Here is a 21,795-nt window from a genome sequence, read left to right on the forward strand (position 1 = left end):
AAAACGGAGGGAATAGCTGCTGTCAGACCAAGGACTACATCAATGAGCCAATGCGGTCCCCGATACATAAAGGCCCGATTTTTGGCCAGATATCAATCGGGGGGGGGGTCATACAAGGTAGATAAGCTGCCCAATCGGTCTAAAGGACGCAAGCAGCTTAAATCTGCCCGTGTTTTGCCAACTTAAGAGACATAAAGTATGGGGACAAAAGGAGGTAAAAAGAGATGGGCAAAGAGAAAATCATTAGACAGATGCAGATAAGCTGCCCAATCCGTCTAAAGGATGCATGCAGCTTAAATCTGCCCGTGTATAGCCAACTTAAGAGACAGAAAGTATGGGGACAAAAGGAGGTAAAAAGAGATGGGCAAAGAGAAAGTCAGAAGACAGATGCAGAAATCTCATAAATGCAGTGTTGGTTAAACTTAGTCAGTTAAAGCACCCCTTACACATCCAACCTTTACCCAGCTCTTGAAGATGCAATCTTTGAGCAGGGCCCCCTTCGCTCATGAAATGATTACAAATACAGGAAAATATTGATTAAGCAGTCATTTTGTCATAGTAAATATCTAGAACTATATCTAGAACTATCTAGTAAATATATTCATTCAAAATCTCACCCTAACTGACCTTTAAGATGGATTTTCAGGTGCAACTAGAAATGTAAATAGCCATTCTCCCGAATTCTTTCTCCTAACTATTCTAATTGCTCCATGCCCTGCCAGGGGTGGGCTAACCCCATAGTCTGGATTTTTTTTTACACCTAATTTCTCTTCAGATTAAATGGCAACATAAAGTTTCAAAAATGTTCAGAAAGGATCAGTAACACTTTTATAATATGGGGTAGGTAGAAGAATAGCGGGAAAAAGAAGAGACAACACTTGTAAAGCACGGAAGTATAATACAAGCTAAGTGGGCACATTGGTGCCATATTTACCTATATTGTTTACTGTATAGTAAACTGGCATTTTGCATTTAGGACAGTAGTAAGGTACAATAGCTTTTTTGGTGCTACCCCACAGCCTGTAGGATTTAGCAACACCGATAATTTAATTATCCCTTCTATCATATGCCACCATCACAGATATGTGATTAATATGGCCAATTCTCAGGTACTGCCTTCTCTTGGATGCCTCTCATATAAAGGCATGTATATCAAAATCTATCCAGCGGAATTTTAAGAATAGCTAGTTTCTCTAAAGTTTATTTTCTTAACTGAACGTTCTTTATGTTGCTCTATAATCACACCAGCCTCTTGCTTCTGATTTTAAACTAAAGTGATTGTTGTGGCCATTTTACGCCAAACCTTGTCTTTACAGTAATCATTCTTCGGTTGAAATGGTTAATGATGGGTCTGCTAACAAAAAGCTCATTATAATGGGATTTACAAAAGGACAGTGGGGGTAGCTCCTTATTCAAACAGTGCCCCAGGGACCGGATATAAGCCATTTGTTTCAAACAATGGTTCAGTTTCCCGCCACCAATTACACCTTCTCCAGAACCAGAACCAATAATTTCATAGCAATCTTCCGATACAGGAAATCCCAAACATAACAAGAGCTGTCTTCTTGTAAAGGTTTCCTACCAAATAACTTTAGATTTGCTCTTGGCCTCAGTTACCCACGCTAAACTTGCGCATAATGTATAAAAAAAACTTGTGCTATGCGTAGAACCCACAAGCTTGCCTAAAGGGAATGATACAGTGACGCTCCAGTTAGCTTGGAACTACAACTATCGACATATTTCATAGCAATTAGTAATGTAAGATCTAGTAAATCCACCGAGGGAACATAGGCAGCAAACGCTACTGCGCTTGCGCAAAGCTTAGGCTGGCGTGACATCAGCAGTTAGGGGGCGGGGCAAGAGTCCTCCTTTTTCAACCTTGTCCCGGCTCCGGCCTTTCAGGCGCCTTCGGCTCTGCCGGTTCCTCTAGGAGACAGCGCTCAGCTGCGGCCGCTCTTATCAGACCTTTCATTCGCCATACGGAGATCCTCGTTGTAGAGTCATGTCTCTCATTACAGCTGGACGCCTGTGCGCCCGTATCCTCGGAGCCAAGGTGAGTCCCGCCGGAGGGCTTAGGTATTAAGCTGCGGAAGAATACTGGGAGGGGATGAGGCGCGGTCATGCTTGTAGCTTGTGACCGGCTTCTATAGCACATCACATTGGCCGTATGGGCGAACTTCCCCATACATATATACATTTGTAGAAGCCTATGGTAGTGTGGATGCTTGTATAGAAATGTGTTCATGTAACCTATTTGCTAACTCTATGTATAGACCTCTTTATATTTCCTTTGGTTGTGTGGCTAAAATACTATTATCTCTCCTTTTGTCCTCTCTGCTCCTCATGGGACAAAAACGCATCCCCTCCCCCGTCTGGCCTAGCTCATTCACCCCCTATCACATTACAGCCAGTTGCCCTGTTTGTACCTAAGCTTGGCAGGACCTGCTGTCTCTTTAATTACTAAGAGTAGTTTGCGGCTTCTGATGCATATCCCGGCCTAAGCATTGCCTTCTGTTCGGAAATAAATCACAAGATGAACCAGTAGGGCAACAAGATATGCAGCAGAACCTATAACCTGTTATTATAATATGACCCTAATACTACAGCAGGGAGGTATGTGTGGGTTTGACCCTAATGCCCCTGGGCCAGATGGTTCCACACAGAGAGAGGTACAGGCCCCAGGAATGGACACTACAGGTTGCAGGCAGATGACATATCTTTAGCTACTGTGCAACTCCTTATAGCATTCCTCTACACCAGGGCTGCTTACTGCTTTTCTCAGGGCATAGAGTCATTTCATACATATCCTGCACCAATTATTATTGCATTTTGTAGGACAAAAATCTAGTTGTTAAAGGGCACCAGAGGCCATTTCTTGGGTTTTGACTCCATAAATTAGGATTACCTACTATATACCATAAATTTAGTGGGCTGCTGGCAGTTGTGCTTAAGAAACATTTTATTATATAAATGACTGTGCCTATCTGAACAAAAGGGAATGCTGGACTCTGTGACCTTGTATTGAAACGTTAATGTTGCAGCAGGGCTGTCCAGCTGAAGGCCTGCAGGTTGAATGTGACCCTCTAAGATAGGGCAGATGTGAGGCCCATTAGCAGTTATGCTTAGGCCTGGATTGACTACAAAGTGCCAGCCTGCATTGGAATTACTCCTTGCTCGAAATTATATGCTAGAATTATACCCAAAAATGCTTTTTGTTTTTATTTCTCAGATTAATAAAAATGGGCTCTGTTATCTGAAATGCATGAGAACTTGGGTTTTATGTACAGTTGGTCCTTTCATAATATGGAGCACTGTGATTAAGGCTGTTAAGCAACATTTTTTATAGTAAATACAAACCACTGTGATTGTTTGCCCACCATTATAGATTTATACTCTAATTTGCTATCAAATATCAAGGTACTGGCCTATTCATACCTACTTAAACCAGATTTATTTAACTTGAAGTTTTTTTTTTTTATTTGAATATGACTCTTTTGGAAAGGGTAATCTTATATTTTCAAACCTGCTCGCTAACAGCTTTCCTGTATCTGTAGGTATAATTATTTCCCCCAAGGAAAACATTATAACCAAATTAAAAAAAAAAAAAAAAAGCCACTGCTTTTCAGTTGTTTAAGAATATACATGGGTGCTTGACACCTACTACCAGCACTCAAATGCTGCTGGGTAGCACTAGGACACTTGTGGATTTTTTTGTCTGTCATGGACCATATCAGGCTCTAAAGGTGCAACAAGGTGATGGTTCCACAAGAGTCCTTCTTGTTATCTAGTAGGTAGTCCACCCTTGGTCAAAACAACTACAGCCCAGTTGGGTCCACTTCATAGGTTCACTTCAAATCAAGATCTGTTTCTTTTGGCCATCCAACCAAACATTTTGCCATTTTTTGGTAATTGTTTGGGAACTGCTTAAATACAGCACTAAGAAGAGCTTTCCACCTGGTAAAATAGCATTGTGCCTTTCAGGCCTTTGGCCTCCTCCATTGACATGTAGATTCCTTAAGATGGCCATACACATAGCAATGTGATCGTTCCCACCCTCCTCTGACGTTCAGGGCTGAATCATTAGTTATGGATGTAGTAACAATAGAAGTTCTACCTCCTTCTGCCGATTCAGCCCTGAACGTAGATTTTGCTCTGATGCCTTCAATGGCGATCAAAATCTTTTAACCTGGCCGATCGACGAGTCGACCAAGCCTTTTGCGAGGTTTCATGCAATATTGTTGGTGCGTGTATGGCTGGCTTTACAGATCTGTCAGATGGGTAGGTGGGGATAGGTACAACTGGCTGATTGCTTGTTTGTCCTATTAGCCCAAATGGAACCGTGGTGTTTGGCATTTACATCACCAGCCAATATTTAGTTTCTTTTGCTTGTGTTTGTCAGGCAATAGTTGCCTGGAAAACGGTGACTGCTGGGTTTCCAGGCATCAATCACCTGGTAAACACTAGCACAAGCTCTTAAAGTAGGGTGACAAGATCACTGAAAATTCAAGGACACGTCTGGAAAATGCAAAATTGCAATCAGTAAAGCCCTTCAACATTCATTTACTAGCTGTGTCCCTGAATTTTCAAGTGATCTGGTCACCCTAGCTTACAGGCAATTGCTTTGAAAGTCAATGTCAGCTGCACACTGCCTCCTTAGGAAGGTTATTGCCTTATGGCAGCAGCACTGTGTATGGTGGGAAGGGTGAACTGTAGCAGAGGAGTACTAGGAATGGAGGCTTAGCACCTCTTATCAGTGTATTGTATTTGCATTGTGTGTAAAGGTGGCCATACACGTGGCGATCCGACGATGTTTCGTACGACCATTGGTCGCACAAAACATCGTAAGATCCGCCACACACCATTCAGGGCTGAATCGGCAGGTAAGGAGGTAGAAACAATAGGATTTCTACCTCCTTCTGCCGATTCAGCTCTGAAGGGAGAATTTTGGTCAGGCGCCTTCTATGGCGCCCGATCAAAATTTTCAAACTTGTCCGATCGGCGAGTCGTCCGATATCGGCAGCTTCCTGCGATATCGGTCGACTCGCCGACATGCCATACATGCACCGATTATCGTACGAAACGAGGTTTCGTACGATAATATCGGTGCATGTATGGCCACCTTAAGGTTCTGTGTCAGGGATTGATTTTTAATCTCTCCAAAGCACTGTGGTGCTATGTTGGTTGTATGCAAATAGCATGTGTGTGAGCTATTTTTCTTACAGACTTGTTGGATATCAGCATGTAGCTGTCAAAACTGGCTTGTACTGTTCTTTCATATATTGTGTATGCCATGGATGATGCAGGCGATATGGCAGCAACCTCCGAGGTACAGAGGCACAGAACTCACGCTCTTTATATGCAATAAAGTGCAGCTAAATATTTTATTTACCTGCACTAGCCCTTACCCACCCAGTCCCAACCCTTCTTAGTTTTCTGCCAGGGCATTTAAACCAACCTGTTCTGCACCCTTTGGTGATGTCAGGGATGAGCAGAGCATTGGTGAGGGCTGAACAGGGCATGGGGAATCTTTGTTGGAGGCCTTTGGCAATAGGGTGACTTTGGCAGTGGGGACTGGGAAGACCCATGATCTGCTACAGTGATGAATTTGCGAGCCCCAACCAAGCTAACCCAGTTATGGTCAACAAAAAAAGGGGGCAAAAATTCTAGTATGTTTGTAGTTTTATGTTGGTCATTGGCTCTTAAAGTTTCGTAAGAAATATCAGAGTAACTTTAAGCATCTGATGCTGCTCCACCCAGAGCCAGACTTTTCCTCTGATGAGCACTCGTTTCAATGCAAGGCTTGGGTGGAGACAGTTTCTGATACTTGATCTTTACTAATAGGCAGTATTTCATGCTGGATAAATGCCAGCCGTGTGGCTTTGCATTGAGATAAAACACAATATCCTAGCTGTGCAGATTTGGTAAAGTTGGTACTGTATCCAGGCACCAAGCTACTAATGCAAATGGGTTGTCAAAGAAGATGAAGAAATATGCTTAAATAATGCTTAGATAAATAACTACATATGCTTATATTGCAGTTTTGCTCTGCACGTGAGTTTTATTTTTTTTAAGACTATAAGTACTTTACATGGTTTTTGAGACCACAACTTTTAGTATAGCTGTGGCTGGCCCAAACAGAATTCTATTATAGCTCTAGGGCACACACATGAACTTTAAAGGGGGCGGTTCACCTTCAAATTAACTTCTGACTTTCAAATGGGGGTCACTGACCCTAGCAGCTCAATAACTTTTGCTTTGTGCGGCTACACTTTTATTGTTACTTTGTATTACGTATCTTACTATTTAGGCCCTCTTCTGTTCATATTCCTGTTTCTCATTCCAACCACTTCCTGGTTGCTAAGGTAACTGGAACCAAAACAACCTGATAGCTGCTGAAATTCCAAACTAGAGATTTGCTGAACAAAAAGTGAAATAAGAAACACTAAAAATGAAAAAAAGTGTTTTGTATAGTCATTCTGTCTCTCTGACATCGTTTAGGTTTGTAAATGTGATTTTTGGTTTTTTTTTTGGTGGGAACATGCTTGATATTGCCACTTTTCATATACACGTCTCTCTAATGGCAAGTGAATGATTTCAGGCATAGATGAAAGGTGATCCTGCCTTCCAGCTTAGAGATAATGGTGTTCTCTCCTGAATAACCTTTCCTCCAGATAATAAAAATAGTCATATGTGGACAAGAACAGTCATTCACTTCATGTTAAAAGGAGACATGCGTCCAAAAACTATATTTGGGTAATGAAAGAATTTCAAAGCAACTTTCCCACACATATTAAGTAAATGTTTTTAATTGTGCCAAAGTTATTTGCAAATGTCATTGCAATTTAAAACAGTATTTGTTATCCTTTTAAGTTCTCTGCATTTACTCCTGGTTTTTACTTTTGAGAAACATTGTTGCAAATGTCAGTTCTCCAGCAGGTCACTCAATCAGCTGACTTGTGATAAATTGTCTCAGGAGTTACTAGTTGTACAAATAGAAAGGGACAGACAAATGCTGGAAACATGAAAGTGTGTTGGCAGCAGGGCTGAATAAAGTGTGGTTGGGGAAGAGAATACTAATGAACTAACATTAAAAAAAAAAATATATATATATATACTAGTTTTTGCTAGTGTGAGTTCAATGAGCCCAGAGTGGTATAAGCAAGGGCTGGGTAGCCAGGCGGGTGTGAGCTGTCGGTATTTTGCACTGTCTTGTTAATTGTATTGCTAACTTAATGTATTGGTTTAATTGACAGTATGTACAAGATAAGAATGGTTATAGATATTCAGGGGATCTGTGAATGAGAGAAAATCTCTGTCCTATGTACATAACGGAAGCCACCCTCTCATAACCTTGCCACTCTCAAGTCATATTGCTCCCAAGAAGATCAAGCCTTTAGCACTACTTTATCCTCATTTTCACTGTACACATTCATCTCAAGCTGCACATACACAGGAATGATCACAGTATGTGTTCTTGTAGACATCTGTTTTGCAGGTTGGAAATCCTGATGGCCAAGGACCATGTTAAGCTGTGGATATGGCCTTTGGCCAGTTGGGTTTTCCTGCCAGCCCAATCAGATATGATTGGGTAGACTATAATTTTTGGTCCCATACACAGAACGGTGAAATCTTCTAAGTAATATTTAGTCGCTCCAAATGACATTATCTAGTTTAGTAGCTATAGAATCTCTGACAAACAGATGCATTCCTTTAGAAACAACATATGGGGGTTGGGAAACTATAAGTCCTGGTTTAATGACCACAAATCCTTGTTTGGTACCTAAACTTAGGAAGCTTGCTATCTGTTAAGCAGGTTTTTTTTCTGGTTTATACAATCCCCATGTGCGATCTGGCCTGTTATAAGCTGCCCAGTGCAGCAAGAACCAGTAAAACAATTGTCAAGCTACCTTTTCATGCCTTTAGCAACAACAGTACACCCTCATGTATGTTATAGTCACATGATTGCTTCTCTAAGCAACTATGTGTGTGTGCTGTCAGAATGTAAACCGTCCAGATCCTTGCCTTTCTAAGCATATTTCAGTAGCTCTGGCTTTGTAACCCTAGGAGGGAGAAGGTTCATCAAGATGTAAGTGTAGAGTTCTTTGGAAATACAGGTATGGGATCCCTTATCCGGAAACCTGTTATCCAGAAAGTTCCGAATTATGGAAAGGCCATCTCTTTTTCTCTGTAATAATAAAACCGTACATTGTACTTGATCCTAACTAAGATATAATGAATCCTTACTGGAGGCAAAACAATCCTGTTGGGTTTATTCAATATTTGAATGATTTTTAGCAGACTAACGTTAGGGAGAACTAAATTATGGAAAGATCCTTTATTGCGCTGCTCTTTAGTTGACCGTTTTAGTCTAGTTTTATAGGTTAGGTGGGTTCATGCTGCTGGAGGCTTTCAGTCTAAAATGCTGTTTGTGGGCCTAAAATTGTCTGCAGCAGCTTCCATACAAGCCTATGGGAGGCAAGACTGGCAGATTCAGGTATCTCTCCATATGTGGAATTAACCGCATATGATAATGGAATGGCTCATTCTGTTATAGTGTGGTTTAGAACACATGTATTGCTGTATGTAAAGGTACCAAAAGATAATATTTACACATTTTATATAAATAAGTTTGCATATTTGGCTTCGTTTTTCTGCAGTTCTGAATACAAAAGTTTTTTACAACTGATACTTTTCTTTGATTTGGTTGAAGTTGTTTTGACAATGCAGTTTTATTACTTATAGTAATAGATGTGTTTGTAACCATTCTTGCTATAATATATCATAAATCTATAGATTTGTGTGTTAGCTGATAATGAGGTCTGTGATTAAATAAAAACTTTGTCAGGGTCAGGCAATAGCTTTGTATCTAATACCTAATATTTTTTCTTTTTAATATTTGTTTTGGTGCCAGAATTTTCTGTGACCTCTGGACCCAGTGGTGGTGTGATAGGATATCATTTCAGAGTTAAGCTAATTCACAAAGGGTTGAAAGTACGTGTAAAATTAATTATTAATGCTATTTGCATTATCCTTGTAATCTTTTTTGAAATACCATAGAAATGCTGGATGACACTGATGAAATGTGGAATAGATGCAAGTAACATTACAGCAGAGTTTGTAATTATTAGGGTAGTCAAAGGTGAGCTCCGGTTAACATTCTGCGTTTTTTTTCAGAGTTTGGTATTACAGCAGAGTGATGGTCTGTGTGTGACACAGACCTGCAATTAAACTCCTAGGCTGGATACACTAATACCAATAAAACACTTCTCTGGTACATGTATGGTGGCTTAACATTCCTGACCAATAACTATATGCAATGGATAACAGTCATTTGTTGATGGGGCAAATCAGTACCCTGCTGGATTATCCCATGTACGGTTTCATCTAGATAATGGCTTGGTTGGTAATCCCATCCTTGCCAGCAACTTCTGCCAAGATCCTTTTACCAAAAGAACACTTCTCATTGTTTACTAAGTTCTGCTCCTTTGTGGGGCATTTCAGTGTACTGCTCTACTGGACACAACAGAGCCTTAAATTTATGCATATATATTAAAATCTGTCCATTCCATGGGTTGCTTCTAATTGTGGAGTGCTCGTTATGTAAGCACATTGGCAAGCAGCAACACTTTTTCCTTTCTGTTGTCTAAACATCTAAATAATGACCACAATATCTCCTTTCTTCTCCACACAGAACTCCCCTTGTGCTCTGATTGCTGCCCGGCAGGCTAGCTCTTCTGCGGTAAGTACTTGGGTGCTTTGTGCTCTTGTTTTGTGTGTGTGAAACTAAATGTGCTCAGTGATGTATTGCTTCCACTTGGCAGGCTTTAATCAGTTGCTGACCATATTCCTTCTTGTACTTTTTATACTCCTTTAGAATCTAAAAGATGTCCTGTCAGATTTAATCCCCAAAGAACAAACTAGAATTAAGAATTTTCGGCAGCAGTATGGCAAGAACGTGATAGGACAGATCACTGTTGACATGGTGAGTATAAACTCCTTTCACATAAATGCTACAGAATGTATTTTGAATATTTCTTCCCTCTAATATGTGCCCCGAAAGGCCAGGTCACTGACCTTCTAAACTGTTTCATGTCTAAAACGTGATACATTTCTCTGCAGTATCAGAGAATTGCCAGCAACTAGTGTATCATTAGTAACCGTAAAGCTGTCTATACATTGAGCCAGGCAGATGGTCAATCGAATGCGTGACACCAAGGAGCAATAGGAATGTAGGCCATTGGGGGTGAGGACTATGTGAACAAGCCCCTGCAGTTCTCACCCTGCTTTTTAAACCTTTCTAATCGTTATCTGGCTGAATTTTGGGCAGATATCGGTCCGGATTGCCCCATACACAGACCAGCAATCTGCTGACTCCGTGCAGAAGCTTTTATCAGCCTGTGTATGACCACTTTAACTCTGCAGCAGACTTGGTAAAGCTTGGGCAGTGCACTCAGCTGCTACTGGAAAACATATATTTTTAAAACTTAAAATGTTAAAAAAAAAAAAATATAGAATTCCGTTTTGAGAAGTGGAATGCTGCTTGAAACTAATAAATTTTTTGTTGCTGAACTGCCCCTTTAAATGAACCTTTTCAACCCCCTCTCATAGGGATTTGTGTGGCGGACAAATTAGCAGCGTGACAAAGCTTGGCGCGGCGTTTTGTGTGACGCGTGCAACGCTTTCTTTGCCGCTTGCATCAAAAGAATGACGCACAAAAACAACTATGCACACATCACAAAAAGCGACATGCAAATTATTTCGCCCCTTCCCTAATCATAACCTTTTCAACAGTATTATTGCCTTACTACCTATTACCCAGTTGATGCAGAAATAGTAGATAATGATTACTGGTAAGGCTGGTCTGTTTATAGCTCTGACATAGCTAAAAAGTTACAAGTTACAATTAATTTTGGGTGGATGACTATTCTGCAGTCATACAATGGAACTATCAGCAGATGGGGCCCTACAGTATGCTCTTCCCTAAGGGTGAAGACACATGGAGCTACTTAGTAGCAGCTACTTGCCACGGTTACTAAATGCCTGAAAAGGCATTTAATAGCTTGAGAATAGCCTGAGAATTGCCTCTGGTAAAACACATGAAGAGACGGTTATCAGTAAATGATCAGCATTGTCTATTTCTGTTTCTGTGACAAGTAGCTGCTACTAGTAGCTCCATGTGTCTTCACCCTAATCTACTCCTAGCAACTCCCTGGTCTGGTATCCCTATTGCTGTGGCCCTGGTTTGAACACAGTTTATTCAGTTGTGTATTGCATAACTGCTGAATTCCATTTGTCTCCTGCTAGATACTATAAATTCTGTTATAGTGTTTTGCTGTAATACTGGTTAAATGCACAATCCTGTTTGCTTTGAAAGTGAAACAGGTTTTTGGTGATCCCCCTTTCTTGGAATATAATCATTGGGTCAGCATTTTCTACATTCCTTTCGGCTCCAGCTTTCTAGTTGCCTAGTGAAACCATGTGCCTTGCAGGAAACTAAAAAAGGAAGGGTATGCGGTATAATTCCTTGCATCTATATCAGCTGACTTCCATCATGGAATGAATCTGTTCCCTCTCAGGGCCTGTAATTGTGATATATAGTTATCAGGCCTTTTCACGTTTAAAACTCTTACTTAAACGAAAACTATTCCCCCAGAATAAATACTTAACCACCTGTTTAAATTTTGTTAGGTAACCTATTAAAGAATTGTTCAACTGGAATTTTTATATCCGTAAATATTGCCCTTTTATAATTTTTCCCTTGAAGAGCTATTTTGTGAAGGGCTGTGTGCTCCCTCAGAGATCACCTGACAGGAAATAATGCAGCTCTAATTGTAACAGGAAGAAGTGTGGGAGTAAAAGACAGAGCTCTGTCCATCTATTGGCTAGCGTGTGTGTGTGTGTGCCCTTGGTTTGTTTGTATGCGCCATGAATCCTGTGATTCCAGGCGGCCTTTAATTCTTAAAATGGCAATTTTCTATTTAGTAGTACCCATTGGTACACACTACTAAAAAAAAGTATATTTTTATAAAAATGGTTTATTTAGATGAAGCAGGGTTTTACAATATATTTTTATAGAGACCTACATTGTTTGGGGGTATAGTTTTCCTTTAAAAGAGGTTTCATAAAATCAGCTTGGGACAATGTTGACCTCTGTGCTATAAGAAGATTTCTGAACTCTCACATCTTTAGAGTTTTGGGTAGACTTTATACTAACAAACTGACTGCTCAGCGACTTGCATTATAGACTGCAAAATTAGAGGCAAATAGTCTGCCTATAATATAAAAAAATATTTATTCTGACTGTATTTATGCACTTTTTTTAAAATTTATTTTTACATTAGCCCAACTTAATGAGCTCATTTCAATAAGTGTGGTATATGTTCTCTTTTTCACTAGTTTCTCTGGTCATTGATCCTAGTAACTGTATAGCAATATAGAGATTGTAAAGAGGAGGACAGTGTTGCTTTGCATAATGTTGTCTAGAAGATGCTAAAAGTTAATCTGAGCAGCCTGGGAAATGGTTGTGTATTTACATCTGCTGCTGCTTCTGTGTGGTCTGAAGTGTTGCCACTGAGGTCATAGTGACCCTAACTAGTTCTGTGCCTGCTGACAGTGCTCTCAACCTGTTGTACCTTGTCACAATCGCTGTGTATGTAATGACAATTAAAGGGGTGTTCACTTTTAAGTTAACTTTAAGTATGTTATAGAATGGCCAATTCTAAACAATTTTTCAGTTCTTTATTATTTTATTTTTTTTATAATTTTTGAAATATTTGTCTCCTAACTCTTTGCAGCTTTTAAACGGGAGTCACTGACCCCCACAGCCAAATAACTATTGCTTTGTGAAACTACAGTTCAATTGCTATTGTTACTTTTTCAGTTCAAATGCTCACCTATTTATGTATCAGTCTTTCTGGTTGCTAAGGTAATTTGGATACTAGCAACCAAATAGCTGCTGAAACTTCAAATGGGAGAGCTGCTAAACAAAAACTAAAATTAAAAAAACTACAAATAATAAAAACTAAGGATCAATTGCAAATTGTCTCAGAATATTACTCTCTACATCATACTAGCAGTTAACTCAAAGGTGAACAACCCCTTTAAATGCTTTCCTTCCTCTCACAAAGCAGCAGATCAGCCATGCTACAATGCTAGGGACCTTGCTGTGCAGAATTTTGAGTTATTGAAATAAAGCTTTGCAAAAATGAAAAACAATTTATTTTTAAAACATGCAGCAATCTATTTCCATTCCATAACTTGGTTATATATTTAATGCTTTTTCATTTTAATTGCTGAATATATAACTTTTATTGTTTTGGTTTTTTTTTCAGATGTACGGTGGTATGCGAGGGATGAAGGGTTTGGTTTATGAAACATCTGTGCTTGACCCTGATGAGGTAATAAGAAAATCCATATGATCACTATTTATGCAAAAAAAATGCCACTTAGATTACTCAGTCACTTATTGGTCTGTTTATCCCTAGGGTATCCGTTTCCGAGGCTACAGCATTCCAGAGTGTCAGAAGTTGCTCCCCAAGGCTCCAGGTGGAGAAGAGCCATTACCTGAGGGACTCTTCTGGCTTTTGGTGACCGGGGAGGCACCTAGTCAAGAACAGGTAAAGTCTGTTGCATTTTATAAGAAGCAATTGCTTGTGCTGAAAGCAGATATTTTTGGAATGATTTCCCAGGAATTAGTGTAGCCCTGTATTTTATTTGGATCAAAGAAGCCCAGGAATGTAAAGGGTCGTGTCTTGTAATAGACTATAAAGGATATAGCTTGCGGTTAAGGATGGAGCTTAGTTGTGTGTTATAAGGCCACACAGGCCTTATAAGCCTAGTGAACAGCACAGTCTTTAAGTGCCCTCTGTTTAGTATCTGCAGTGAAAGATTCTAGCACAACTGGCATGACTGGTCCAGCTTGCTAAATAAAATGACTGACTATGTGCCACACCATCCCAAAAGGTGAATGATATAAGTATGTTTGTATATTTATAGTGCTAAATTGAATATTGTTTACAGCCCATTGATTTGACTGCTAGAATGATGGTGGGGTACTGTTTCAGCCCTGTCTGTTAACGGCGAGTAGCATGCCTATCCATCCAGTGTAGCACAGAATGGTAAAATGGTGCTATAAACTTTTCTTTATTCCTTTGCAATAAAATTGCTAGGGATTGCTGCAAGTTGCCCTTTTGATTTCCATTGGAAACTACCCAGGTACATTGGAGAGTTGTCAGTACTTTACAGTATTAGCCATAAAAATACTACAAAAAGAGGCCAGGACCCAGAAAAGCCCTTCTAATGTCATTGTGTGCACACTGTTGGCCACTACGTTAACACTTGATCTTAGGGGGGGTCTTTTTTTATTGTTATCCGACATTTTCTAACCTTTGCGATCAACTAAACAGCCATGGTGCAAAAATTATCGGGACAATAATTTGAAGCCCACACACTGTTCGAAAATCGTACCAAACAAAGTGCGTGTATGGCCAGCTTAAAGGAGAAGGAAAGGATAAGTCACTTGGGGGTGCCAAAATGTTAGGCACCCCCAAGTGACTTAAATCGCCTACCTTTTACCCCGGGCTGGTGCCCCTTTTCGGGGGGAATAGCACCAGCCCGGGGTAGCTGCAGCGCTTCCTCCTTCGCTCGCATACACAGTACAGTGAAAAGCTGAACTTAAACTATAAAGTCGGCTTTTCACTGTACTTGCACATGCGATTGTCCCGGGAATTTGCCAGGAGCGCGAATACGGAAGAAGGAAGCGCTCACAGCTACCCCGGGCTGGTGCAATTTTCTCCTAACAGGGGCACCAGCCCGGGGTACAAGGTATGTGATTAAAGTCACCAAGTAACTTAGCCTTTCCTTCTCCTTTAAGAGTAGCTTTCATTAAGGCCTAAACGTTTTTCTTTATGACTGTCCTTGCCTCATCTGTTTCCTGGCACTGGGTGTAATTACTCTTCCTCAAAGCACAGGCAGTTGACACAAGTGACATGTAAATTTCTTTTTTAGCCCTTGAATTTCCATTGATTCCTTGTTTGTAAAATAATGTTCAAAAATGGCTTTTGCGCTTCTGTTTCTGTAGCCATAAACCCTGTTCTTCCTCAAGCAAAGGCATATTTACTAAACGGCGCTCTGTTTAGCAATGAAAGCTAGACACCACATAAGGGGGAAAAAATGAAGTCTGTGTAGCATATGGCAAGGCTGTCGTGACTTTAAAAATCATTGTCAGACAACATTTGACCCATGAGCTTTCCAGTTGGGCCAGTCCTGCTCTAGTTTCTCAGCAACATCAGATTATCTAGACAGATATTCAGATTATTTCAGAGAAAGGCAGTTGTCAGCATCCCTAGTTTTAAAGGAAAAGTAACACAACATTTTTTTAATTTAAACATCTATTCTACCCTGCTCCAATAATTGCCCTATCCTTCCCAGCATTTATTATTTTAAATGCTTTATTAGAAAATACCTTGTAAAAACATTGCATCCGGTCATTTCAAATACAATGATACGGCGATCCAGAAGATGCAGAATCCACTATGGGACGGTTGACATCTCCTCCTAGCCTGACTCCTTCCTATACAGAAGGAAGGCTAGGATTGATCAATCGATTGTCGCATAGTGGATTCTGGATCTGAATATTTGAAATGACCGGATGCAATGTTTTTACTGGCTGCAAGTAGCATTTGGTGTGGGATCTTTTGGAGTGCTTTTCGGATCTTTGCACAGAAAGTTGGCCATAATTTTTCAAATGCATAATACAGAAAAACTGACCATTCTATCTATCTTCCCTTTACAGGTGAACTGGATTTCCAAGGAATGGGCAAAGAGGGCTGCTCTTCCTTCCCATGTTGTGACCATGCTGGACAACTTCCCTACCAACCTGCACCCCATGTCACAGCTCAGTGCTGCCATCACAGCATTGAACAGTGAGAGTAATTTTGCTCGGGGCTATGCTGAAGGGGTCAACAAAACCAAGTACTGGGAGGTAAGTGATGTGCATACTCCTTGGACACCATTTTATATTTAAAGGGCATCTCCACCCAAAAACTTTTTTTTTTTTCTAAAAATGCATTTTAAGCTACATTTCAATATACATTCATTAAATGGAAATAATTTTGTCAGTACTGGGAACGAACCAAATCCATTTGGTTTTGGATTGGGCTGAATCCTGAACCAAATCCAAACGTGGTTTGAAAGCTCTGGATATCTGAGCACACCAAATCCAAAAATGACACTTTTGGTGCATCCCCTGCTTCACATTACCAGTCTTGTAGCCTGCACCTAGAAAGTATTGATACTATGGGGAATGCCTGGGAATCACTTTATCAGATTAAAATAGAAAGCAGGGCCTCTGATTCTCCTTTCTCCAAATTGTTCAGTTGCAAACTGCTCGGTGCTTCACCCTGTGGTCAACAGAAAACAATATTGGCTTGTTCCCCAGTAGCAGTAGGGGATCAGTCATGTCCTAAAGGTGCCAGCTGAGTAACCAATAGGTTTTGGAGGATGGTTGGTTTTAGCCATAGTGACAGAATCCCTTCTAAATATTTCCATAAAGGCCTTTGGGTACTTTTTTGTTAGACATCTTTCTTTTATATTTGGAATGAACAGACACAAAACGCCTCTACTGCCCCATTGTGTTCATTCAGTTTGAAGTTGGGAAGATTGAAAATGCATGAGTTTTTTGGGGCAGTGCCTTGTGCACACTGGCAAGGAGATGCCATGTCTGTGCTGAACAGGCATGAGATGTTTTTCTGCTGGCAGAGAAATGCCATGTGTGACAAAGCCCTTAATATCAGCTTTTTTCATGCTGGATAATTCTTGTAGGGGACTCTTAACAGCCTGTAACACCAAAAAAAAAATCCTGTTAGATTACAGAGAAATTCATATTTCCTACCCTTAAAGCTGTAGTGCAGTCCAGTGATTCAGAACTTGTATCAATGCAATATTTGCTTTGTAGCATAAATTTAGAACCAGCTAGCATTACCTAAATGGAAAATAAATCAAGCTTGTTGGGGAATCCTGCCCTCTACAGGACAATGTGTGCCATGCCTGAAAGTTACCCAGCCAGCTTCTTGTCATTCTGAATGTGACAGTTGCTGACATGATTTTGTTGCAAACGAGAAATAGCCTAGATAAACTCAGGTGATACTTTCCCTTATTTTTGGGCTGCCTCTTTGCCCTGTGCTGCTATTACACAGTTTTTTATCTCAAGGTCACACTGAGCTGCCCTTGGATTGCCTTGGGCTAATTCTGTCTGGTTTGGGGGTGGGGCTAGGATTTTCCATCCCTGGTTTCCGCTACACCCATTAATGTCCTTGGCCGAGTGACAAACCTTGTACACATACCCATATTGCGCATGAGGATTTCTTTGGCATTAACACTTTTTTCGCTAGTGGAATTTTTAGCAGTTTCTATAGTACTGGAAACCACATAGCATAAGCTCACCGTTTGTAAATGCAAGTGAGCCAGATATGCCTGTAAGTTTTCAAGGTTGTTAAGGACTTTTTCTAAGCAGATGAAATCCATCCACATGACTTGCTATGCACGAGCTCAAGAGGACATGCAAGGCATTTATTGTATGAGTTGGGCAGCTACGCTTGATGCACCAAAGCAGGAATCTTCCAAGAATAGCTCTAAACACTGCCTGGTGAAACTCTGCCAGACAGGAAGCCTCACACAGGAGAGAACCAGTTAAAGGTTAAATTGTGTTGAGAGGAGAGAATTGTTGGTGCCTGCTGTGCGCACTGTGTATTCTTCAGGTCTTGAGGGCACACATTTCTATTCGTTCATGTTACATGTGCAATGGCATCCTACTGGGATTCTAAGGTGTATTATTTGCACTATCCCACAGTGACTAAGTAAGTTTTAAGATGTAGAAACCCAGCCATAGAGGTTGCGAATTAACTGCCCATTGGGCCAATATATACTATATACTGGTTTTGTTTCAGGCAAAAAATCAGTCTTACTGTATCACTGCCTCAATTACATACCATAGTATGTGCCTATAGACAGTCTATAGTTGCTAATGTCCTTATATTTGTGTATATTTTGAAATTATAGGCATGACTCTAAGCTTTCTATAACACTATTTTGTAACTCTTACTGCAGTTAATTTATGAAGATTCCATGGATCTGATTGCCAAGCTGCCTTGTGTTGCCGCAAAGATCTACCGCAATCTTTACCGTGAGGGGAGTAGCATTGGCGCCATTGATTCCAATCTAGACTGGTCTCACAACTTTACTAACATGCTGGGTTACACAGACCCACAGTTCACAGAGCTCATGAGACTTTACCTGACTATCCATAGGTGAGTTTGTCCTGTTCAATGCAGATTCACACTGCTGCAGGAAAATTGGGAATATTTCTAAGCCCCATGTTTTCTCATTTACAGTGACCATGAAGGAGGCAATGTCAGTGCACATACAAGCCACTTGGTGGGTAGTGCATTGTCTGATCCTTACCTTTCATTTTCTGCGGCCATGAACGGATTGGCAGGACCTCTTCACGGCCTGGCTAACCAGGTATGTGCTTGTGTTTTGATCTCTTGGTATTTAGCATGTGCTCCTTATCTCTTGTTAATCTGACACTGTCATTTTCAGGAAGTTCTTGTGTGGCTCACAAGCCTGCAGAAGGATCTTGGTGGAGAGGTGTCTGATGAGAAGCTGAGAGATTACATCTGGAACACGCTGAACTCTGGCAGGGTATGGACCTTCTTTAACATAATCCATTGTTGGCAGAAATATTGCTTCTTTACAAATCTAATGCCCATTATTCTGCATTCTTTATACAAGGTTGTCCCTGGATATGGTCACGCTGTGTTGAGAAAAACCGACCCGCGCTACACGTGCCAGAGAGAATTTGCACTTAAACATCTTCCAAATGACCCTATGTTCAAACTGGTGGCTCAGCTTTACAAGATTGTTCCCAATGTACTGTTGGAACAAGGCAAAGCCAAGAATCCATGGCCTAATGTGGATGCTCATAGTGGGGTCCTCCTGCAGGTAGGGATAATCTAATAAATCCAGATTTGTAATTCAGATGTCATCAAAAGCACACATTTGAGTCATAATTGTATTCTGTCATTGGCTTTACGGAAGCCCACTTTTGATTGGTTCAGTGGTGGTAAACTAAGCTAAAAAACGTGATTTTGCTCATTGGAGTGGGAGCATTTATTGTAACATTTTCTCTACATGTCTGTATACAAACCGGCTTTGAGTTGGGGAGTGTTAGGACCATAACATTGCATGTGCACAGTACAAGGGTGACCAAACTCAAATGCATTTGAATCCGTCCAAAATTCTCTCATTGCTTAAACCCTTTTTACATTTTTTTCGCCCCAACAGTATTACGGCATGAAGGAGATGAACTACTACACAGTTCTCTTTGGCGTATCGCGGGCACTTGGTGTTCTGGCTCAGCTTATCTGGAGCCGAGCTCTTGGATTCCCCCTGGAAAGACCAAAATCAATGAGCACAGATGGCCTCATGCAGCTGGTCGGATCAAAGTCTGGCTAATCAAAACGGGAATCGCCAGGGCCCCTCCATTTTGTATAGAGGGCTCTTTAAAAAAAGACAGTACACCTTTTGTTTCAACGGACTGCTTTGCACCCCACTGTTTTCTGAATTCCGATGAGAAAACATGTCTGGTTATTTATGCTGAAAATCCATCTTGCAGCTCAGTCTCAGCCCCTTTTCTTGCTGAAGAGATCTGTATTCAGTTCTCCATCAGGAAATGGGATCTTGTGCTGCTGGTTAGAATCAGAACTCTGGAACCCCCTCAGTCACAATCTGTTAACTCACAGACCCCATCATTCTGCTTATTTATAATTCAGCCACGGGCAGTCAGTGCCTCCTAATTTTGTTACTAATCTGCAGAAGCAGTGGCCCATAGGTTTTCATACACAGGCTTGTATGGCACAGCAGCCCCCTTTATATGTCCCATTGTGAAACGCAAAACCTGCTATAGACTTGCCTGTGCTTAGCACAACACTGCGCCTGGCTTCATATCTTCAGGAGCATGGGTTTCATTCTCTTACTGGGAAATGTGATTATGTTTCTGCAACCATTTAACTGCTGTAGGTTGGCTGAAGGGCCTGCAGGGCAGGAGAAGATTAAAGTCAGCAGTATTGGACTTTGGAGGCCATCAGAATATACTGTCAGGCAAGGGTTTGGCATTGTATCATCCCCACTTGTTCTTATCCCATGGATGCTCCTCATCTATCACTTTTTGTTTTTAACATGTAGGTTTTTATGTAGGTGGACAGATAACCCTGCCTGCTGACCACAGTGAAATTATAAGGGAGTAGAAATGTCCATGAGCAAGAATTATTGTGGATGGGTTGCTGCTTTTAATGTCCCCCTACTAAAGTAAGGCTCTACTGTCGTTATGCTTTTATTTGCAGCTCTTTTTATGTGTTCCAGCACTCTGGATCCTCCTGTGCTGTACTGGGCCTTAAAATATTGCTAACGACCTTTTAGTGCTTTACAAACACAACTGTGAATTCAAAGGATTCAGTTAGAGAGAGTTTCTACTGGTTTGTTTTTTTTTTTTTTGTTTTTTTTTTTAAAGCTACCTTTACTTTAGCCCCTTCCTTGCTTGTGGCAGCAGTCTAGCAATTCTTGCCGCAGTGATCAGCTCCCATCATCCCAAGGACTACAAAAGCCTGGGAGCCTTAAGCATTGCTACCCTATGGGGTCTTGTTTGATTACAGGGTTCTGCTATCCAAAGGCCACAGTTGGACTGAATAAATGCTCATTATACAGTGTCGGTGTGCTTGTTAGTGTGCATTTCCCACTCCTTCTGCACTAGTTCATTAATCCTCAGAGATCTGCAAGTGCACTTTCCCAAGCTGCTTAATTTGTCTTCCTCTTGTGCAGGAATGTCAGGCTGCCAGCCCTTTTGCAAAGTCTAGTTAGTGATATTAGGACTCATAATTCCCAGCTGTTGGGGGTTACAGTTTGGCATCTCTGCTCTACAGCATGACTGTCCACCTAGAGACCCAAAAAGGGATCCTGTGACCCATTTGTTAATACACTCCTGTCCACCTGTCAGCCTTTTCCCATGTGGTATTGCCTAACCTGTTCTTGTCAGTGCAGACTAATTGGCCATCAAATGCTCTGCAAATTATGGATTGATATCCCAACTTACCAACAGACTTAAGGTTGTTCTGTATAAATGCAAAATAAATGTTTTTATTACCTACATATCTGTTGGCCTCTAAGGATCATGCTAAGAGCACACACACACACCAAATATATTCTAAACTGATGCATGCTAATGACATAAAGGACCCTATATCTAAAATACAAATATGGATTTAATTTATATTGTATATGCATATTTGTATTAAATAATGCTAGCTGTGCACAGCACTGTACATTGAAACAATACCTAGTGTATATATAGCAACAGATGGGGAGCAGTGTTATAATGGAATAGAAATAAAAACAAAAATACTACTGAAGATTGCTAAGTGTAAAGAGTAAGGAGGTCACTGGCCTACAGAGATCATAAAAATTCACTGGGCATGCATAAAACTGCAAATTTTTCTGACCTAAAGTTGTGAGGCTTTACTGGGGAAAAAGCTGTGTAAATGTCACTACTTCTTCCTGTAAAGCTTCCCTGTGTGTGCCAGCCCCAAGCTTTGCATATAATGCAGTCTCTTGCTTTGTGCAGAACAGAATGGGAATGACACCCCAGTAGGGAAGGAGGAAATGACACCCCAGTAGGGAAGGAGGGAATGTCATATGTGGCTCTCTCTCTGAATTTCTCTCTGCCCCGGGGAAATTGCCAGCTGA

General features: G+C 40.8%; 1 protein-coding gene across 1 annotated transcript; it reads left to right on the forward strand.

The window, feature by feature from the left end:
* Positions 1–1,955: 1,955 nt before the first annotated feature.
* cs (citrate synthase) lies at positions 1,956–21,199 on the forward strand (the record flags this gene model as incomplete). The annotated part of the gene is given in 11 exon segments (NM_001017313.3): positions 1,956–2,053; positions 9,692–9,739; positions 9,875–9,982; positions 13,332–13,397; positions 13,485–13,616; positions 15,794–15,982; positions 18,106–18,305; positions 18,390–18,519; positions 18,598–18,699; positions 18,790–18,999; positions 19,342–21,199. Coding segments are annotated over 11 exon segments (1,407 nt in total). The 3' UTR covers positions 19,513–21,199.
* Positions 21,200–21,795: the final 596 nt, after the last annotated feature.

This window comes from Xenopus tropicalis, chromosome 2, assembly GCF_000004195.4.
Source record: "Xenopus tropicalis strain Nigerian chromosome 2, UCB_Xtro_10.0, whole genome shotgun sequence".
Lineage (NCBI taxonomy): Eukaryota > Metazoa > Chordata > Amphibia > Anura > Pipidae > Xenopus > Xenopus tropicalis.